The sequence below is a fragment of the Chrysemys picta genome, chromosome 6 (assembly GCF_011386835.1).
Source record: "Chrysemys picta bellii isolate R12L10 chromosome 6, ASM1138683v2, whole genome shotgun sequence".
Classification (NCBI taxonomy): Eukaryota; Metazoa; Chordata; order Testudines; family Emydidae; genus Chrysemys; species Chrysemys picta.
Window position 1 is genome coordinate 59,153,632 of NC_088796.1, and position 17,623 is coordinate 59,171,254.

The following is a 17,623-nucleotide window of genomic DNA, read 5'->3' on the forward strand; positions in this document are numbered from 1 at the left end:
AAAAGCCTTGGTTGCAACATGTCACTAAAGATACATTTTTTGCACTCTCATCTAGATTTTTTTTCCACCGAACTGCGGAGCAGTGAGTGACGAGCACGGCGAGCAATTTCACCAGGACATTGCAACAATGGAGAAACACGATCAGGGCAAATGGAGCCCATCAATGCTTGCAGACTGTTGCTGGACAGTGACAAGAGATGCTCCATTTAATGAATACAAGAGACAAGCCAAGAAGCGCCGAGTAGACACTGAATAGAACTAAACTATGTACATAATAGTTTTTTGCCTTTTGTTTCATAATAAATTTTATTTATATAACCCTTTTGCTGATTTTTAAAGTGTTACATAAACAGGACAGGTGAAATATTATCATGTAAAGCAACCATAAACAAATGAAAAGACCTAGGTTTACAATTTATGATTAAAACTCTACTATCTACACAATACACATAGACATAAAATGTAAAAACTTAAATATCTTAGAAACAGTAGCCAATCAGTTGTTTTAATTGTCATATTTGAATTCAGCACATCAAAATACATAATAAATAGCACATTTTATCTCTGAAGCAGATGACTTCTCAAAAATTGTAGACCAGTGTAATGGACTTGCATGCGCTTTTGACTCTCCTGCGATTCTCAAACATGTTTAACATATTTTGATAAAAGTGGGTCATATTTGCTGAGGAGCTCAACTATGCCTAGAAAGTTTCCATTTGCACGATCTCTGCCCTGCACTTTAAGTCGGGCGGAGGGTTTGTCTGGCTGGCCTATTTAGGTCACAAATATGCTAGGTGTTTAGCTATATCTGCTGTGGGCATTACACTAGCAGCCCTGCTAAGGGGGGCTGGGAAGGAATTTTTCTCTTACCACCATATTGGCCAGGTGCAGTGGGGTTTTTTTGCCTTCCTCGCAGCAGGTTCAGGTGGGCTCTGTTCATGCATGGCATGATGGGCGATAGGCCATATGTCACAACTCTTTATTTAAGTGTATAGCGGATGTTCAGTGCAGGTACTCCATAAATTAAGGCACAAAAGAATGGATAAATGGCTTGGAAAAGGAATTAAGGAGAGGTGTTTGGTAACTGAGCAAGCCGGGGGCAGTGGGGGACTCCTTTGATTGGTACAGCAGGAAGCCAACCTCCCATCATTCTAGTCCACCTTAACCTCTCCTACGAGGGGGGGTGGTCGGTAAGGTCCTGGCAAGGGAATTGCTAGAGGGACCTGGATGAAAAGGGTGGGGGTGGGGGGAGCTGATGGAAGCCTCCCGCCCCCCTCCAAATTGGTTGGAATTGGAGGGTCCCGGCAGTGGATCTGCTGGAGGGACATAAATTTTTCACCTGCACTGCACATTTTATCCTCCGGGTTAGTCCCAGACATCTATCTAATAATAAAGTTGTGGCCTGATTAAACCCATATCTAATGTCTCCTGTCATTCTTTTGGCATAGCCAGACAATCATCAGTACGTTGACTGGAACCAAAGAAAGCCAATCCCCACTCAGAAAGAAAAATAATGACATTCAGGATGCGCTCAAGTCATTTTTTCCAGTTATTAGTTTCTGTAGAGAGTTCAGTCAAGAGTAAATTCTGAACTGAACTTTCAGCTGATGCTGCCCAACTGGCTGATTTCCATGCAACATAGTTTTCTTTGTGTGACGCTGAACTCTCATGTGATGGTATTCGGTCTTTCAACTTCCTCCAACCTCTGTTGATGCTCCATCCTGACTGATCAGAGAGAACTGATACATTTGTAGTACTTTTGTTCAAAATGAAGCAGGGTGCACAGTACAGAGATTGATTATGCTGGAGTACAGAAAAACAATCTCTTGTGCAGGTACACCATTTGGAAGAGTTTTTGTCAGCAGACGAGTAAGGAAAGCATGATTATCAGCATCTCGTGGAATGTTACTTGGAATTTCAAAACAACTAATTTGAAGAAAAGATTGCATTTGGGCAGCACTGCTCTTGTCAATAATTCCAATGTCAGTCACAGTCAAACCTGTAGTACTATGAATTGCTCTTGCTGCATAAGATCTATATCTTCCTGTTGCTGTTGAGTTTCTTGATCGTACACAGGATCTTCTGCTGCATCTGTTACTGTTGGCACATCTCCTTCTTGACTACTGTCCTCATGTTCGGGTATTAGCATTGAAATATCACTTGTTGCAGTTGCGGAGTTTTCATTATCTGTAGCATTGTTTGTTGGGTAAGGTGTGTTTTCCAGTGGTTTGAGAAATGAAATTATTGGCTTTGAGCTCTTAGCTGCTGCTTCACTCAGTTGTTTTCACCGTCTCTTGCTTGCACCACTTTCAAATCTCCTCTTCATAGTGATCTATCTGGTCAATATGTAGCCTTTCCACACTTGAAATATTTTGCTGTAACCATGTACACAAATGCTGAAAAGACTTAAAACGAAGAAATACTAATTAAGAACACAAAATGAAACAGTCAGACAGGTTATTATCCTTATCACTGAATCAAAACTCAAGCACGCAAGGTATAATATAACAGGCTGAGCTGAAGACAAAGGGATGACATATATATATATATAGTAAACATAGACAGGGATACAGACAGAGGGATAATGTCCAAAAATTTCAAATGTGTGTCCTCATGAAACTCACTGTACAAGATGGTCCTCACAAATTTTCACCTTGAATCTGGGCCTATAGACTACGAAAGCCTACGATGGACCAGCTATCAAGCTAGGGCTCAACCAACTAACCAGTTACCTCTTTTAGCTATCACATGAAGATAATAATGATTAATTCTCACACATAAATAATTCCTTAGTCAACTAGACGTAAAACTATAAAGACCCTAAAATGTAACAATTCTCTATCTTTCAACACGCACTTGATCCAGCACCAGCCACTAGTAGTGGTTTGTTTACATAATCAGCTGATCTGAGAGGACACATTCATCACAGTCTAATCTTGTGCCATCAGAACCGATATATTTTTATTAATATTTATGAACATTTTAAACTCTTTAAATATGACAACATTTGTATCAGTTAACAAAAAAATTATGTCTTTTACCAAATCACATCTCTAATATGCTTAAATTTGCAGCTCTAAGCTGAGAGAGTGTGTCACATTTTGGTCAGAAAGGGATGCACATAAAAACAAGTTGTGAAACTTATCAAATGCCAAAAAATGAACAAGTGTCTAAATTTGAGGCCCCCTTTGAGCTTGAGGCCCAGGCCCAGGCCATCATTTGTGATGGGTCAGAAGACTTGCTCTACATGGTGGTGGGAAGATACTTAACAGTAATTCTTGCAATGGCTTTCCTTACAAAAACTTTCTTTTTAGGAACTGCAAAGGGAGGGGGAAAGGAGTGCAGCCAGAAAGTTCCTGTTCATCTTACAACAGAGGCCTGCCATGCAGCCAAAATTAAGAACATGTGCCATGATTACAGGCAACTGTAGAGGAGGATGTTGATGCTTTAGTACCATTGTGTGCTAATAAGCACCAGGTTATCCATAATGATAAATCATTTATTTCTTAGGACACACAATTAATTCAACTTATGGATAAGATACAAGTGAAAAATCATGAAGAGATTCATAAACTGATGACCTTTAACTGGGCCTGATGCAGAAAAATTTTACAGGATATTTTTTCTCATTATATTTATATATCTTTTTTATTAAAATAGTGTGTGCCCTCACTGTTTTTGATAACTTGCTGTTATTCTGATGGTGCAACTTGTTTTACACTCTCCAAAGAACTGACAGATAAGGTTAATATAGCTTCACATTTGTAATGCTTATTCTGTTCAGTTCTAGTCTATTTAATTAACAGCTTACTCTGTGGAGAATGATTGATATGTTTTCTTTTGCTCCCCGCCCCCTATAAAAGCAAAACACCTTTTCCTTTGGAATATTATGGACATTTAACAGTGATGACCCCCACCCTGTTTGACAGAGGGAAGGTCTGAGATTTATTATCTGTATATTGGAAAGTATAGCTTCCATTAATACTGAGTTTGGAGTTAACTCAACACAGCTGTAAATAACAGGTAACTTATTTCATTGTTCTATAATCTTACTGCTATTTTGTATCCAAATTTTACTCAAAAGAAAAGCCACAATAAAAAAGTTTAAAAAAATGGATGTCTTGATTTTTATTTCTAAAACTAGCAATTCTTCCAAATTTGAATTTACTCTTTTTATAAAAAACTGGCAGCCTCAACACATCTACTGCTCAGATTTAAGACCCGAAAGGACCACTATGATCATCTTATCCGATCTCCTGCATAATACAGGACAGAGAATTTCACCACATAATTCCTTTTTCAAGGCAACAACTTCTGGATGAACTACAGCACATATTTTAGAAAGGCAATCTTGATTTAAAGTGACTGAGAATCCATCACATCCCTTAGCAAACTGTTCCAATTATTAATTGCCTGCACTGCTAAAAACATACACCATATTTCCAGTTTGATTTTGTCTAACTTCACTTTCCAGTCACTGGATCTTGATGTGCCTTTATCTGTTAAACTAAATTCCTAAACAGGGAGATGATTCATGAAAGCATAGGGTATTCTAAAGACCATGATCAAGCTACCTCATTGTGAGGCTTTGGGGGTCATACCAGTAAGGGGTTGTGTTGATACCTGCTCTGCAATTCTGGGTGCCTTAAATGCTATAGCAGCAACTCCAGCCGTCAGTATATAAGCATGCAAGTCACCCTCTGACTTCCACCACCCAGTTACTTTTTGCAGGGTGACCCCAATGCCCTCCCGAGCCCTGAATTTTCCCCAAACCATCTGCTCTGTAGCAGGGCCGCCCAGAGGATTCAGGGGACCTGGGGCAAAGCGGGGGAGCAGACATAAAAAAAGGTGCCACCCACTGCGGCGCTTGTACTCACCGGGCGGCGCTCCGAGTCTGCGGCGGCGGGTCCTTCACTCGCTCCGTGTCTTTGGCAGCACTGAAGTGACGAAATGCCGCCGAAGACCCGGAGCATATGAAGGGCCCGCGGCCGAAGACCCGGACCGCCGCCGGGTGAGTAGCCAGGGAAGGAATTCTCGGCCAGGGTTCGCGAGGCCCCTGTGGGGTCCGTGGCAAATTGCCCCACTCCTCCCCCCTCCCCCCCCCGGGCGGCCCTGCTCTGTAGTTTACATCCCTCTTGTAGAACACTTTCAGAAGTTAAGTTCACTGCCCCTTTTAAAGAAACAGTACCCAGTAGCTTACTACCTCGACACTCATTTTAATCAATACATTTTAGTCAACTGGTTTATAGTAAAAGTAAAACAAGTTTATTAAACAAAAAGTCATAGGTTTAAGTGATAACAAATGCAAGGAATATAGAAAGGATTCTCACCAAGTCTCTTTTCCAGCATGGCTGACCAGACACTTTGGCCAGGACCCTTCACAGATGTCAAAGTGCTCAGTTCCTTTTTCTCCTCGGGTTAAGGATGCCAAAATGGCTTTTTTTCTCTCCTTATATCTTTCCAAAGTTCATTGACCTTGCTTTGAGAGGCAAGAAGGCTTCCTGGGAGTACAGTCTCCCATCCCCAACTGAGATTAAGTGGCTGTCGTGTCTCACTTACTCTCTTGATGGCTTTGTTTACCTTGTATGTATACGTACTTTTCTTTAGTCACACTTTGCTTAATTTACATAGGAGACATTTCTTTGGCTGCAACAGGTGTGGCATAGGGATTGCTTGCCAAATACATTTTAAAAACATATTTCCAGCACATACCTATAAAGTCCTTTGTGAATTTATTGTACACACATCACACAATATTAATGATCAGTGAGTTATTAGTTTACCAGTGATATATTACATGCCATCTTTTAGATATATATCATGACAACAGTGCAACAACTGACATTGGGGGGCTCTTAGGGTCACACGTATCTTTTTCTTTGCTAAACTAAATAGAGTGTCTCGGCTTCTTAAATATCCCACTGTGCAGCAGAGTTTCCAAACCTTATAGCATTCTTGTGGCATTTTTCTGGACCTATCTAATTTTTCTACATCCCTTTTAATGTATGCATGCTAGAACTGCACACAGTATTCCAGTAATAGTCTTATTACTAACTTACTTGTTTAGAAAGTAGCTCCAACATGCTCTCCTACATTCTTACACCAGCTAAAAAGTAGGAGGAAAATCTTATGCTCCCAGTAAAGGATTAGATACTCAGAGGATTGGTAGTAGAAAATGGAGTCTTTCAATTTGAAATTACTGATCTGAATATGACCCAGGTGAATAATGGCTAAAAATCATTGCTAGCTGTTATAGAGAGAGAGAGACAAAGTGGGTGAATCTGTTCCACCTTGCATTTTGCTGTGACACTTGGAGTACTCTTTGTAGGCTCAAAAGCTTGTCTCTCTCACCAAAAGATGTTGAACCAATAAAAGATATTACCTCCTCCACCTTGCCTCGCTAATATCCTGGGACCGACTTGGCTATTTGCTAGCCATTGACTGTTTGGTGGCCACTGTGAAATGAGTTGGTGGTCTTAGGCAAGGTCATAAGGAATCAGTGTCCACATCCCAAAGAGCGTCTTTCTTTGCAGACAGAAAAAAGACTGAACGGGAATAAAACTGTACTATCCTTTCAGCTCAGTGATGATCCTTGCTTATGAACTAGAAGCAAATTAATGAAGGCTGGCAGGTAAGGGATACTCCTATTTTTGTTAAATAGAGGATGTTAGTACTATCATTCTAGTATCTTTCAAAAGCTCTAACGTCACAAAAAATGTACTACAGGAATAAATGCTGACAGTACAGTAGATGACCACCTATGTAACAGAAAATCTACACACTATTTTTAGAGATGAATTGTCTCTTAGGACCAAGGTACCAATATCAAAATATTACTGCCTTTCCCATTCATTCAATGGATTGTGGTCCAGTACCAATGTAGCCCAATGTTTTTGGGCTTTCTTGTTGTGCCTCTGGGACTTAGGATATCCTAAGTCCTCACAGGCCAAGTTGATGGGCTTGCTAAGAGCCAAGTCTGACTTCATCAAAGTGGATTTAGAGGAAGACTTAATCTCATGCTTATGAGAATGCTTTCTGGACTTCTGACAAGATCCCCTTCCCCCGGGAGAGGGTGGTCTGTGGAAGCAGACTGTCCCACACCAGAGTTGGACTTTGCAGCAGCACACTCCTTGATGAATCAGGCTGATGTATAGGGCAGTTTTCCAGCCTGGATCTGATTGAGGCCTCATAGTCTTCTCCATGAGGTATTTCTGGAGATGAAGTTCCCACCTTTCTCAGGTACGGCTGGGGAATGATTGGCAGATACTGCACCTCGCTGCAATGTGGGCTTCCCCAAGGCAGTACAGGCAGCACTGGTAGTCATCACTGACCAAGAAAGATCGTAGGCAAGAAGCGCAATGTTTGAAGCCAGGAGTTCTGGGCATAGTCCAGTACCCATATAAGTGGTGGCAGGTTCCCCCTTCCCCCCCCTCTCCCCGCCAAAAGAAGGCTAAGTTTAACACTAAGAGATCTATAAAATCAGTAAACTGTAAAAACTGTATATGCTGCTAAAACTATTTACAAAGCTAAAGCTAAATCTTATCTTGTAGGAAGAAGCTGAAGCTACGGCCACTGGAGGTTCTGACTTGGATCATGTGACAGTGAGGAGGAACTAGAGAGATGGTCTGTCTGCCCTGCCCTTTATCCCCTCAGTCAGAGGCACGAAGTCAGCCAGGGCACATGTGCGGACTAATGGAAGCTACTTTCAAATTCTCTGGCTCTGGGAGTATGGTGTGCATGAATAAACCCATTGTAGAATACAATAGGGACTATCACTTGAAGAAGAGGGGATATATTAAGTCTCTGTAGGAGGAAGTTTTGTTTTTATTGTTACTTTACACATGAGTATGTTAAGATGGCATGTCCCCAAGAACCTTCACAAGGCTTTCAAGAAGTTAATAAGTTTACTTAAGTACAGTTTAAAAACGTACTTGTGTCCACACTGTGTTCTAACACAGTTAGTCCAGCCTGTGTGTTGACCAGGCAAAAGCATATTACAAACAAATTAAGAACAGGGCTGTCAATTAATCGCAGTTAACACACACGATTAACTAAAAAAAATTAATTGTGATTAAAAAAATTATGCGTGATTAATTGCATTGTTAAGCAATAGAGCAGTGGTCTCCAAACTTTTTTGCTCACACACCCCAATCAGTAAAAAATTTTTGAGCACGCACCCCCTGCCGCGCTGGCTCTACCATTTTTGCCGAAGCAAAAAAAAAAAAAAAAGCACGCTCCTCCTGCTGCAAACCCCCAAGGATCCTCTTGCGCACCCCACTTTGGAGACCACTGCATTAGGATACAGTCTGTGAGCGGGTCACACTCTGTGCTGTTCAGTAGAACAGGATCCTGCCCCCTTTCAGAGCAGGTGTCTCTGATGGAGCAAAAAGGCCCGAACAGCAGTTCAGTGCTGGCGAGATTCACCCATCGCTGGGGCATGAAGGGCCCCGCACAGACCCCGCCGGGGAGCAGCAGCGGCTCAGCCCGGGCTCCTGGCTCACAATGGAGGAGGCAGCAGCGTCTGACCCGGGAAGGTAAACAGAGCCAGAGCATGCATGGGCAGGCTCTGACTGTAACACAAACTGGGCCCCGCGCAATTCGCTGCTGGGCTCCTAGGGACGGAGGATGCTCAGTCGAGGTCCTTCCAGCCCTACGCGTGTGTGATTGTCTGAACCCCCCCGGGTGCTGGGCAGGGGCTACAGTGCAATGGGTCTAGCACTAGGACCCAGAAGGGAGCTGGGGACGGAAGTGAATTGCACTCGCTACAGTAACGCTTGGTTACTCCTGCCCGAACTGAAAGCAAAATAAATAAATAAATAAATAAATAAGCACTCCTCCTGCCACGCACCCCCACGGATCCTCTTGCATACCCCCTGGCACACCCCACTTTGGAGACCACTGCAATAGAATACCAACTGAAATTTATTAAATATTTTGATGTTTTTCTACATTATCAAATATATTGATTTCAATTACAACACAGAATACAAAGTGGACACTGCTCACTTTATATTATTTTTTATTGCACATATTTGCCGTGTAAAAATTATAAACAAAAACAGTATTTTTCAATTCACCTCATACAAGTACTATAGTACAATCTCTTTACTGTGAAAGTGCAATTTACAAATTTAGGATTTTTTTGTTAAATAACTGCACTCAAAAACAAAACAATGCAAAACATTAGAGCCTACAAGTCCACTCAGTCCTACTTCTCGTTCAATCAATCACTAAGACAAACAAGTTTGTTTATATTTACGGGAGATAATGCTGCCCACTTCTTATTTACAATATCACCAGTAAGTGAGAACAGGCATATTAAATATCTTGTGATGCCAGCTACAACACTACCATGTGAATGCCTGTTCTCACTTTCAGGTGACATTGTGAACAAGAAGCAGGCAGCATTATCTCCTGCAAATGTAAACTAACTTGTTTGTCTGAGCGATTGGCTGCAGAAGAAATAGGACTGAGTGGACTTGTAGGCTTTAAAGTTTTACATTGTTTTATTTTTGAATGCAATTTTTTTTGTACATAATTCTACATTTGTAAGTTCAACTTTCATGATAAAGAGATTGTATTACAATACTTAATTAGGTGAATTGAAAAATACTATTTCTTTTGTTTTTTACAGTGCAAATATTAGTAATCTAAAATAAATATAAAGTGAGCACTGTGCACTTTGTATTCTGTGTTATAATTGAAATCAATATATCTGAAAATGTAGAAAACATCCAAAAATATTTAAATAAATGGTATTCTATTAGTAACAGTGCGATTAATTGCAATTAGTTTTTTTAATTGCTTGACAGCCCTAGTTAAAAAACATTCTCTCAATTACAGCATTATGTAGAACACTTCAGAGCATGTTTTGACTACAACGTGTAACTGAGTCCACCACCTTGTTCCCAGCAAACAAACAGCTAAAGGTTTATTCTTACATTGGTGGCCAATGGATTTGCCATAAAAGTTGCTGATCCCGGAATAGGAGGAGACTACCCTGAAGAAGAATAGGCTCCAAACCCACAGCTATAGATCTAGGATAAAACCCTGAGCTGGTGAATAACTTTTCATTTTTGTTATACTTCTGATGTGTTTTAATTTTTTTTTCTGCTTATATGTTTATAGCCACCTAGATGTATATATTCCTTCCACTCCTGACAAAAGGGGCATAACTAGCTTACCCGGTTTGGCCAATGTACATGGCAGAGGGGAATTGCTGGCACATGATGGCATATATCACATTGGTAGATGTGCAGGTGAACGAGCCCCTGATGGTATGGCTGATGTGATTAGGTCCTATGATGATGTCACTTGAATAGATATGTGGACAGATTTGGCATCGGGCTTTGTTACAAGGATAGGTTCCTGGGTCAGTGTACACTGAACAAAAACACAAGTGACATCATCTTCTGCCATGTACATTGGCTAAACCGGACAGTCTCTACGCAAAAGAATTAATGGACACAAATCTGACATCAGGAACCATAATACTCAAAAACCAGTGGGAGAACACTTTAACCTGTCTGGCCATTCAATGACAGACCTGCAGGTGGCTATCTTACAACAGAAAAACTTCAAAAACAGACTCCAAGGAGAGACTGCTGAGCTGGAATTGATATGCAAACTAGATACAATCAACTCAGGATTGAATAAGGACTGGGAATGGCTGAGCCATTACAAACATTGAATCTATCTCCCCTTGTAAGTATTCTCACACTTCTTATCAAACTGCCCGTACTGGGCTAGCTTGATTATCACTTCAAAAAATTTTTTTTCTCTTACTTAATTGGCCTCTCAGAGTTGGTAAAACAACTCCCACCTGTTCATGCTCTCTGCATGTGTGTATATATATCTCCTCAATATATGTTCCACTCTATATGCATCCGAAGAAGTGGGCAGTAGGCCACAAAAGCTTATGCTCTAATAAATTTGTTAGTCTCTAAGATGCCACAAGTACTCCTGTTCTTTTTACTTAAAGTAAGCAGACAAGACTAAATACACAAAGATCTGTTAAGAATTCATTTTTGCCATTTTTACACAGTCACTTTTGAAAAGAGCTGCATCATAAGCATGATTTCAAGCCCTACGCGGTTATTTCCTGGTGTTCCACTAATTACAACAACAAAAAAGCTAATCATACAATGATGTCAGCTGAACTTTTAATTCCTGTGGAGTATTTGTACATAAGCTGCATTAAGAATTCTGAAACCTCCATATTAGACAATGAAAATATTGTTACCTAAATATAATAAAGTTCAAATGTATGTTGGGTAGAAGGAGATGAAGAGAAAGAAATGGCACCCTACAGTGAAAAAGTGAAACATGACTTCACCTTAGAATAACCCAAGGCTTAGTTTGGCACACAAACCTGGCCAGCACTGAAAATGGTCAAATTGGCTGCCTTCATAAACTGCTATAAAAATAAAGTTAAAATTCAAGTGTAATAAAAGTTCTCTTATATACATGTTAACCATCTTTTCCCTTAAAAATTAGGGAAAAAAACATATTCCACAGATGGTCATTTTTTTTCCTGTTTATACCACAAGGAGAAAAATAGAACAATTACAATACAAAAATACTGGAGATAATTCAACTGCTGTTGGTAAGTGGAACATAACTGATTTGTCATGTCATACAATTTTGTTAAAGTTGTTCTGTTGGAAGGCCATGAATGAGTGTGCAAGTGATTACACACTTCTGGATCATAATTTTCACATACTGTTTTATTTTTTTTAAATATACATGCTGTATACTATTATGTTTATTCTCTATAGTAGCATAAAACATAAATCTATCTGATGAAAAATACATTGCATTCCAATTGCACGCACATAACGCACAGAATAGCTCCCTTATCATACTATTTGCAAAGATCAATGGTAACTGGAAAATGATTTCATTTCCTATAATATATTAGCAATAAAATACTCTTTTTAATTAAAGTCACATCAAATGTTGTTCATCTTTTGTTAAGCTCCTCTCCATTCCTGAAATCGACATTTTACAGATGCAAAATGACATCTGGTAACCTCAGGGTCTTCTTGACTGAGCTGCTATTGTTGAAAAACAAGACTGTAGAAATTTAGAATTCTACGGCAAGAGCATCAGTGGCTTGTATTGCTATCATACCACAGACTGATACCAAATGCAAAAGACAAAATCCTTGCCTCTCTTCTTTGGGCCATCCAAAGTTGATAGGTGCAAGCCCTTCTAATTTGTGGAACTACAATTGCTAAAGACAATCTCAACTATTCAGGGGGGAGGGGGAGGCGGGGAGAGACAGAGAGAGAGAGAGACTTGAAAATGTAAATTGTTATGTGAATGGATATAAAGTGATAGTGAAAGCAACAAACAGTTGGGATCTACTTCTGCAGTCAAAAAATGGCCCAATCCCTCACAAACTACACACCTTTTAAGCAGAAGAGGTAACAAAAGACACCTGTCATACACACCTGTCAAAATGCGGATGGTGGCCTTCCTGGATGTGTAACATTTCATGCAGAGCAACTCAAAACTTCAGATACTTATGACACTGTAAGGACATCAACTGGACTTTTCTGAGTATGCCCCAAATTTCCACTGATGTCAACAGACTGGGGAATAGCACTGTGAAGGGGACTGCGATTCTATAGTTGCTAGATTTTCATTAATATCCCTATTGTAGGATTATCACTATAATTGACTCTTGTAAAGATTAAATAATTTTTTAATAAATCTGTAAGAAATGTATTACCTTTTGTTAAAAACAGCAATATGCTGATGTCATAAAAATTCAGTTTTCAGTTACATTAACTTCAGCAGAAAAGAAAGAACTGTAAAGTATAACTTCTGTGGGTGCATATTATAGGTGACTGTTTCCTGAATAAGGTGGATAGTTTGGTGAGCAGTGGACAAAGACCTCCTACCCAGGAAGGCCTCATCATTAAGTTATACAATCCTAAATCACACTTCATCAAAGGTATCCTCTGAAGTCTCATAAATGCCTTCTTTGGCACAGCTGAATCCCTGCTGCACACTCATTACTGTTATAAAGCCAGTATTTACCCAGAGTGGTATCTAAAATTCCAGTTTCTTCCTCAAAACAAGAAATTACTGATGTATTAGTGGGTAAATGTTATCTTTTTAAACAGTGACCATTGCACTTGCCACACTCATCCTTCATCCAAGGATCTCCATGTATTTTACAAATATTGATGTATTTAGCCAAACAACATCTGTGAGGAAGATATTCTTATTTTACATAAGTAGAAACTGAGATACAGAACTATTAAGTGACCTGCCCACAGGAAAGTCCAAGGCAGAACAAGGATTATGCCCTCTGAATAATTATTCAGAGATTTCACGTAGCTGAATGTTCTGTATCTTTTCTGATTAAGAGAATATAACAGATTTACCCATTCTTCATAATGAAATATTTTACCACAAATAATGCTTTAAAGTATACTCCAAAACATATGCAAGTTAGAAAGTCTTCTCTTATTATTCCAATAAGAAAATGTGCTTTAGAATAAGTAAAAGAATGTCTTATTTATAGGGCTGTCAAGCAATTAAAAAAACTAACCACGATTAATCGCACTGTTAAACAATAATAGAATACCATTTATTTAAATATTTTTGGATGTTTTCTATATTTTCAAATATATTGATTTCAATTATAATACAGAATACAAAGTGTACAGTGCTCATTTTACATTTATTTTTTATTACAAATATTTGCACTGTAAAAAAACAAAAGAAATAGTATTTTTCAATTCCCCCATTACTAGTACTGTAGTGCAATCTCTTTATCACGTAAAAAGCGACAAAGAGTCTTGTGGCACCTTATAGACTAACAGACATATTGGAGAATAAGCTTTCATGGGTAAATACCCACTTCGTCAGACGGTGCCACAGGACTCTCTCGCTTTTTACAGATCCAGACTAACACGGCTACCCCTCTGATACTCTCTTTATCATGAAAGTTTAACTTACAAATGTAGAATTATGTAAAAAAAAAATCCTGCATTCAAAAATAAAACAATGTAAAATTTTAGAGCCTGCAAGTCGACTCACTCCTACTTTTTCTTCAGTCAATTATTCAGACAAACAAGTGTATTTACATTTGCTGGAGATAATGCTGCCCGCTTCTTGTTTAAGTCACTGGAAAGTGAGAACAGGTATTCTCATGGCATCGTTGTAGCCGGTATCGCAAGATATTTACGTGCCAGATGCACTGAAGATTCATATGTCCCTTCATGCTTCAACGACCACCCCATAAAAAAAAAACAACCCACAAGTGTTGGCTGAATTAAGGCAAAACTGGTAATGAAATAACTTAAAATATTCTACATTATCACCACAAAAAGAGGAAAGGAAACAAATCTTTTAAAAATGTAAATGGCTTACTGATACATTGGACAAAAAAAAGAAACATTTAAAATATGTTACCTAGCAGAGTTTTTCTTTATTTTCTCATCGATGTCACTGAGGATCTGCTGAAACTCCCAGTCCCCAGGAAGAATGTTTAACAAACAATCTAAATTGGAAGAATCAAGAGAATATTCACCTCCCCACTCCATTTCCAGAACCTGAAATAAATGGAAAAGAAATAGCAAATATAAAAAATGGGATTAAATAATGAAAAAAATGCAGGTTTTATTTTAAATATTAAAGTACAGATGATTTTTGGTTTTCTGAAGTTATGCTTAGATTAACAAGGTATATATAATTATAATGGTAACATTAAACCAAGAAAAAAATACATCTTTGCACGCTATTGCATGAAATACTGTAGAGGAGTAACTTGCAGTATATCTTAAAGCTAATTAAATAGAGTAGTTTATTAGTAACCCCCGTTCAGTCAAAATCAAAATCAGCTAATATTTTCCTAATAGTAACAGAATTACTCTCTATAAAACAACTTTGTGATACAGAAAAAAGTTTGTCACTATTATGCTTAAACAGAACTCAGTATTACAACTAAAAAGTGACATCAGAAAATTCTAAGAGCAAAAAACTATGAATTTTAGTGTGTGTAGGTAAATGAATGGGCCCTTCCCCTCCCACCTGCTTTCCCAGCCAGAGACTAGAGGCCTCTCCCCACCCAGCCCCGGGCCACCCGAGTGCCCGCCCCCTCCCACAGCTCCAGAGCGCCTGGCTTGTGGGTGGGCAGGCAGCGCGGCCCCCAGCCTAAGCCCCAGGTGGGCTGGTGAGCACGGCCCCAAGCATAGCAGGTATGGGGGGGCCTCTGGGCTCTGGTGGGGGAAAGGGGTGGGTAGTACAGTCCCCACACCCCGGAGCGGTCAGTGGGCGGCGCAAGCACTGGCTCCAGCTGCCTGGAGTCCCTGGCTGTAGGCTGGCCCCCACTAGCCCCATCCTGGGGCAAGGGCGCCAGAGCCCTCCCAAAAGTGTGTGCGTGTGTGTGGGGGGCCCCTGCCCAAGTTGAAGGCAAGAGAAGTCCCCTGCCTATGTCCCAGGCCCCCCGCCCAAGGCAGGTGGAGGGACCCGGGCTCCCCACAGCTGCCCGCGCAGCTCTCCCTGACCTGGCTCCAGCTGGTGGGGGGGCTTAGAGCCACAGCCCAGCCATGATAAGAGCCAGGTGTGCACTTGTGGGGAAGTCGTAGTGGACCCTCTACCTGCCTGCAGTATGGGGGATCTGAGCAGCCCTCAGCCCGTGTCCCCACCCACCAGGGGCAGCTGGAGGGTCTGCAGCTCCTCACTGCTGACCATGCGGCTCTTACCATGGCCAAGCTGCGGCTCTGAGGCCTCTCCCCACTCCCTCCCCCCAGGTGGAACTGGGTCAGGGAGAGCCACACAGGCAGCTGTGGGGAGCTGGCGGGGAGTCATGGACTCTCCTCCTGCCCCAGGAGGCTGGGCAGCCTGGGGGTGGGGACAGCTCTCAGCCCCTCTGCACCCCAGGCAGGTGGAGGGTCTGCCATGGCTCCCCACAGCTACCCTGGCTCCGTGCTGGCCTGGCCGGGGCCTCGGGGAGAGGGGGGGAAAGAGGAGGGGAAGGGAGTGGGGTCCATCCCGGCAAAAAATGGACGGGTGAGGCCCATCAACTTTCAAAAAGCGGGAGGGCAATGGCCCCTTGGCCCCCTCAGTTCTGGTGCCACTTGCCTGAGGCCCCGGCCATATGGGAAGGAAGAGCTGAAGCAGAGCGCGGTGGGAAGCAGGAGGAGGTCTGGGGGTGGAGTGTGGGTGGGGCCACACAGGCAGTTTGGGTAGGCTCAGCCTTCCCCTGACTTTGACACCTGCTGCCCACGGGTAAATGTTAACTTTTAAAAATGATGATCAGTGCACTTGCCATGTGCACACACACTTTCATCCAGGTATCTCCAAGCATTTTACAAACAGCAGTAGCAGCTACTAGTTTAATGTATACGTGTTCCTGAACTTCAGCTTATATCTGCAGTTAATTAAAAACAAAACAAAACAAAAACCCCAGCAAACAGGATATTAGGATATATCAAAAAGGGAAAGGAAGCAGGATTTCCATTTCTGACTCACTTTCATGCTTCATTCCACACATACCTCGGCCATTGACCCATTCACATATATCCAACCAATCACAGGCATGTTTACACCTGAAGCAGCTTTACTTTCGCTTCACTGTCTAATTGTCATAGAGAGGAATGATGATACATGTATTGCAACCAACCATGACTAAACAGTGCAATCATACAACAAAGGAAGTAAAAAAGGGAAATTTCCAGTAAGCAGTACATTTGATAGCCAATATTAATAATAATTCAAATTATAGTATCGAGAGACCACAATGCAAATGTAAACTGAGCATAAATAAGTAAAATCAATTTATTCATGTCTGAATATGAATTTTCAGAAGCCTTCTTAGTCCATTGCTACCTTTGAGCACTCGGCAACTGATCTCCCAGTGATCTGCTGCACACTATCTATCCATCTCCTTGCTGGTTGGCCCCTGCTACCATGACTCACCACAACTCCTTCCCTGACAACTTTCTTGACGTTATTTCCATCTCTACACCTGATATGACCAAAGTACATAATTTGTGCCTGTTTCTTTCTGACAGCAGGGTCTTCTTTTCTCCGATAATATTACTGACATAAGCATTCATCTTTTTTTCCAATCAGGAAATATGAAAGTGTCTTCACCAGCACAGCAGACTAAAGACAGCATACACATACAAAAAAATGCATATTTTGACAACAGAATATACCTCATGTACAGTATTGTATTTTGTGTCTTTTTCTATTAAGGATATTATTTTATGTAGCAAGTTCAGTGCTGAGCAACCAAGATCTTAGTTTTTAAGATCATGAGTTATATTATATGGAAAAACTAAATTTCATAGTGACTTCCCACCAAATCTTAAATGTCTGAGCCATGGCTAAATTTATATAATGAGGCCAAGACTAGGGTACATCAAAAACAGTTATTTATCATGGTGACTGTGATTCTTTGCAAGAGTGCTTCTGGATACTGTGACAAAGTCAGTTCTGACAGATATGAGAGAGAAGTGGAGGGTAGATATAGCAGCCCTAGAATGATCAAAGCCCTGTTCCCTATGAGCTTAAAAAAAGGTTACCTTGGGTTAACTAGAGACACCCAAGGCCAGTTAGGAACTGCCAATGACCTTTAAAACCCCCTCTTCAGGTAAGG

At 40.8% G+C, this 17,623-nt stretch overlaps 1 protein-coding gene across 8 annotated transcripts in view; it reads right to left on the minus strand.

Annotated features, from left to right (window-relative positions):
- Positions 1-17,623, minus strand: part of KIAA0825 (KIAA0825 ortholog) — a 419,242-nt gene that overhangs the window by 326,978 nt on the left and 74,641 nt on the right. For 7 of the 8 annotated variants that reach the window (XR_010588808.1, XM_005306902.5, XM_065550182.1 and 4 more), the window contains one exon: positions 14,431-14,570. Coding sequence is in view for 6 of the 8 variants with exons in the window: in XM_005306902.5 (XP_005306959.2) it covers positions 14,431-14,561 (131 nt within the window). In the remaining 2 variants the exon portion in view is untranslated. Of the gene's footprint in view, positions 1-14,102; positions 14,241-14,430; positions 14,571-17,623 lie in introns of those variants that run through there. The other variant, XM_065550181.1, reaches the window with a different exon arrangement.